General features: G+C 42.7%; 1 protein-coding gene across 1 annotated transcript; it reads left to right on the forward strand.

The window, feature by feature from the left end:
* Window positions 1-1,097: 1,097 nt before the first annotated feature.
* LOC127243790 (uncharacterized) lies at window positions 1,098-2,927 on the forward strand. Its single transcript, XM_051263950.1, has one exon. It carries the CDS (start codon window positions 1,098-1,100, stop codon window positions 2,925-2,927), a length of 1,830 nt encoding a protein of 609 aa, XP_051119907.1.
* Window positions 2,928-3,850: the final 923 nt, after the last annotated feature.

Raw genomic sequence — 3,850 nt, forward strand, 5'->3', positions numbered from 1 at the left:
AAAACTGTTAGAACACCGTTGGGACAACAGGACAAGCTGTCTAAAGATGCTGAAGGAAAGGATGTCGATCAGAAGTTGTATAGGAGCATTATCGGAAGTCTGTTGTATCTTACAGCTAGCAGACCCGATATCACATTTAGTGTTGGTGTTTGTGCTCGATTCCAATCAGCCCCGAAAGAATCTCACTTGAAAGCCGCAAAGAGAATTTTGAGGTATATTAATGGAACATCCGAACTTGGATTATGGTATTCAAAGAGATCATCACTTGATCTAATTGGATTTACTGATTCCGATTGGGCCGGATGCTGTGATGACCGGAAGAGTACGACGGGAGGATGTTTCTACATTGGTGAAAATTTGATCAGTTGGAGTTCCAAGAAGCAAAGTTCGATTGCTTTGTCTACTGCTGAGGCGGAGTATGTAGCCACTGGAAGTTGCTGTGCGCAATTGTTATGGATCAAGCAAATGTTGAAGGATTATGGAATTGAGAAGGAGTCGTTTGTACTGTGGTGTGACAACACTAGTGCAATCAGCATATCGAAGAATCCAGTTCAACATGGTCGAACGAAGCACATAGAAATCCGATATCATTTTATCCGAACGCTTGTGGAAGCTGAAGTGTGCAAATTGCAGCACATTGGAACTAATTTTCAAAAGGCAGACATCTTCACCAAAGCATTGGATTCAGAGAGGTTTGAGAAATTAAGAAGAGAATTAGGTATGTGTTCATACCTTAACTAGTGCGGATTATTGAAGGAATTAAGTCCAATATTCATGGGATTTTATCTGGATATATTTTGGAATATTGGGTAAATATAAGGAAAGGAGAAATACGTGGCAGAATATTATTGGAAGGGAAATTAATAGCCTTTTTAGGGTTGCAGAGTCTGCAGCCTTGGACAGTGTTCCGACGTCAAAACGTCGCTCTGACATCCCACGCGCCTGGATTGATGGGAATTAATGGAGGTTGCGTGTGAAGGTTTTTTGATTCCCCTGTATCTATATCTTCGGATCAGAGTGCACATACATCACTCATCATTTCTCTCCAAACCCCAATTTCAACTTGTGAAGGAGTTTTTCTCTCAAAATCTCCAACCATGGTGAAAACACGTTCCGGCAGAGTTGCCAAGGATGTTAAGCAAAAATCTGTTTCAAAGAGGAAAGTTGGAACTACAAAGAAAGGGAAAAAGTTGTCTGAACGTTTTTCCCCTGTTCTTGAAACCGTTCATGAACATGTGATGGAAAAACCTGATCGTGAAGTTGAGATTCCAGCAACTGATGTAGCCCATGATGAGGGAACCGCTGTCTCAACTGCTGAAGATCATTCTCTTTCTGAAGGACTTGAAGGTCATGTAGCGAAACATGCTTTTGTGCATGAAATTGATCTAAATGAAGTCGCACCCATGGAAACTGCAAATGAAGATGAAGTCGCTATTGAAATGGCTGGGACACAAGAAGAAAATACTGAGGAGAACCCTGTTGATGTTCAAGAAGTTGAAACTGTTACTGGCGGTGATGCAGAGGATGCTACAATCACAAAAGAGGTTCCTGCTGTTGATGAACCTGGAAGTGAGGCTGTGCTTGAAGAGGTACCTGATGAAGACATTGAAGGAGTTGGAACAGAAGTACCCCAACCCGTGAATATGAATTTTGAAGCTACAGAGGTAGAACAAGTCATTCCTGAAAATGTGATTGAGGAAGAAGAAGCTCTTCCTATGGAACACCCCGATATCGATGATGAAGAAGAAGAAGATGAGTTGGACTCTCTTCGTCTGTCCTCTGCTTTGGACAGACTCCGGAAAAGAAAACATGGCAGTTCATCTCGCAATGCCCCTGCCCCTGTCCCTGCTAAAAAGACTTTCAAAAGGACTAAGGCAAAGAGTCGAAAGTCTAAAGGAGTTTCTGATCCTCCTACTGTTCGTGAAGATAAAGCGTTGAATGAGGCATATTATTATGCTTCTGGGCGTCGTTATGCTCAGGATATTCTTGCTGGAAGGACTGTGATTTCAGAAGCTCAGTTTATTCGGAGAGCGTATACCGACGTAGGATTTCGTGCGTTCCTTGAGGAAAAACATTTGTTGTTTTGGGCGACCGGATTGGAGCGTTACTGTCCTCGCCGTGTCAAGGAGTTTTATGCCAACTTGAGTGGGAAGGTACTCGATCCGAACTCTCTATGGTATCATAAGATATATATTCGTGGCAAAATTTTGGAACTTAGCCCTGCAGTGATCAATGAGTTGTTACAACTGCCGGCGAATGATGAAAATAAGCTGCCATCTGAGCTGATTGATGAATCAACAAAGGAGGTTGCCAGAACCATATCTGCTAGAAATGCTTCGTCATTTGGACGTTCTGGAGTGACTGGAACAATGCTGACAATGAAATATCAGTGTCTCTTTAGACTTTGTGGATGCAATATCTTACCAACCGCCAACAATACAAGTATCAGCACTGATATGGGTACTCTCATCTTCTCTATTGATAAACATTTTGAGCTAATTAATTTTGGCTATTTGATAATCAAGAAGATGATTGACTTTTGTTCGGATTCAAAAGTGGAATGGACACGATTGCCCTATCCCGGTTTAATTTGTTTGTTCTTGAGTTCCAAGGGAATTCATCCAGAACCGGATGAGGAGATGTTTCCCATTCGATCATTTATTGCCCAGTCCAACCTCAAAAAGCTTCACAATGACTTTCTTCTCGGTGCCCCATTGGATGCCGATGCTCGCATAGAGAAGTGTAGGGCGCTACTGACTGAAGTCATGAGGGAACAATCTGCTCTGTCTGCTGCTCTCATTGCTCAGAATAGAAAAGTGGCACAGGCCATGAGGCTGATGCCTCGCAAACCTGGAAGCGTCGATGATGAGGACGTTGATGCAGATGATGATGGAGATGGTAACGGTACGGAGGAAGCCGACCCTTGACCACCTCTTTTTGGCCTCTGCTGCAATGCAAGGGGGAGAATGCAGCAAGCCAGGGGGAGTGTGTACTGTTGAGGAGGAATTTGGTATTACTATCTATTGTTTTCTGCCTGTTTTTTTGTTGTTAACACATTTGGATGTTAAAGCCGCTTGTGGCTTGTTAGAATTGATGGTCTGTAATAACTCTTAACCGGATTGTGATTGTGACTGTGGATGTGTGAATGGTGTGTGTGTTTGCTGCTTATTATGCCTTGCTGCATATGCCAAAAAGGGGGAGATTGTTGGCATATTCAAAATTGCCAAACCCTTTTGTTTCTATTTTTGGCATATGAGCAAGTTGCAGGATGTTGTTGCAGGTTCTGTTTGACACCATTTCGGGAAACCTGCCAACTGCAGAGTTGACCGAGTTACAGCTTTTGGATGCATCTTGTGTGTTCTACACTCAATGGAATAGGACAAATGAATATGCATTGGACAGAGGACGTGCAGGAGAAGCTGCATGTATTGTCCTCTCATACTGGATGGCATTAAATGACATTGAACACACTGCCCAAAATGTTGTCACAGTCAACTTTTGTCTTTTGTGTAATGTGTATATATTTGATATGGATGTTTGTTTGTATTCGTGGGTGAGCAACCAGAACTTAGAGAAGTATTCTCTCCACCTGTTAGAGTGTTGAGAGAGCTCATCCATGGAGGATTGAAGACGAGAAGAAGGATTCTTGGAGTCGAAGCCGAAGAAGATATTCATCCGGTAAACAACCTTATTCTTAGCTTGGTCGCTGGCCTGCTGGAGTTGTTGCGGTAGAGTAACAGCCAGTCCATGAGAGTTTGTAAAACTAAATGGAGCTTCGGTAGAAGATAGGTTGGGTAGTTCGGTTTGGTGTCTTATATGGTGTAAACCAAGTGTTTGGTTTAGTTAAGAC

This window comes from Andrographis paniculata, unplaced genomic scaffold (assembly GCF_009805555.1).
Source record: "Andrographis paniculata isolate CXL003 unplaced genomic scaffold, ASM980555v1 Contig98END, whole genome shotgun sequence".
Taxonomy (NCBI): domain Eukaryota; kingdom Viridiplantae; phylum Streptophyta; class Magnoliopsida; order Lamiales; family Acanthaceae; genus Andrographis; species Andrographis paniculata.

What these genes read in the sequence shown, in the direction of transcription:
- LOC127243790 (XM_051263950.1), top strand. Translation starts at nt 1,098, where the DNA reads ATGGTGAAAACACGTTCCGGCAGAGTTGCCAAGGATGTTAAGCAAAAA.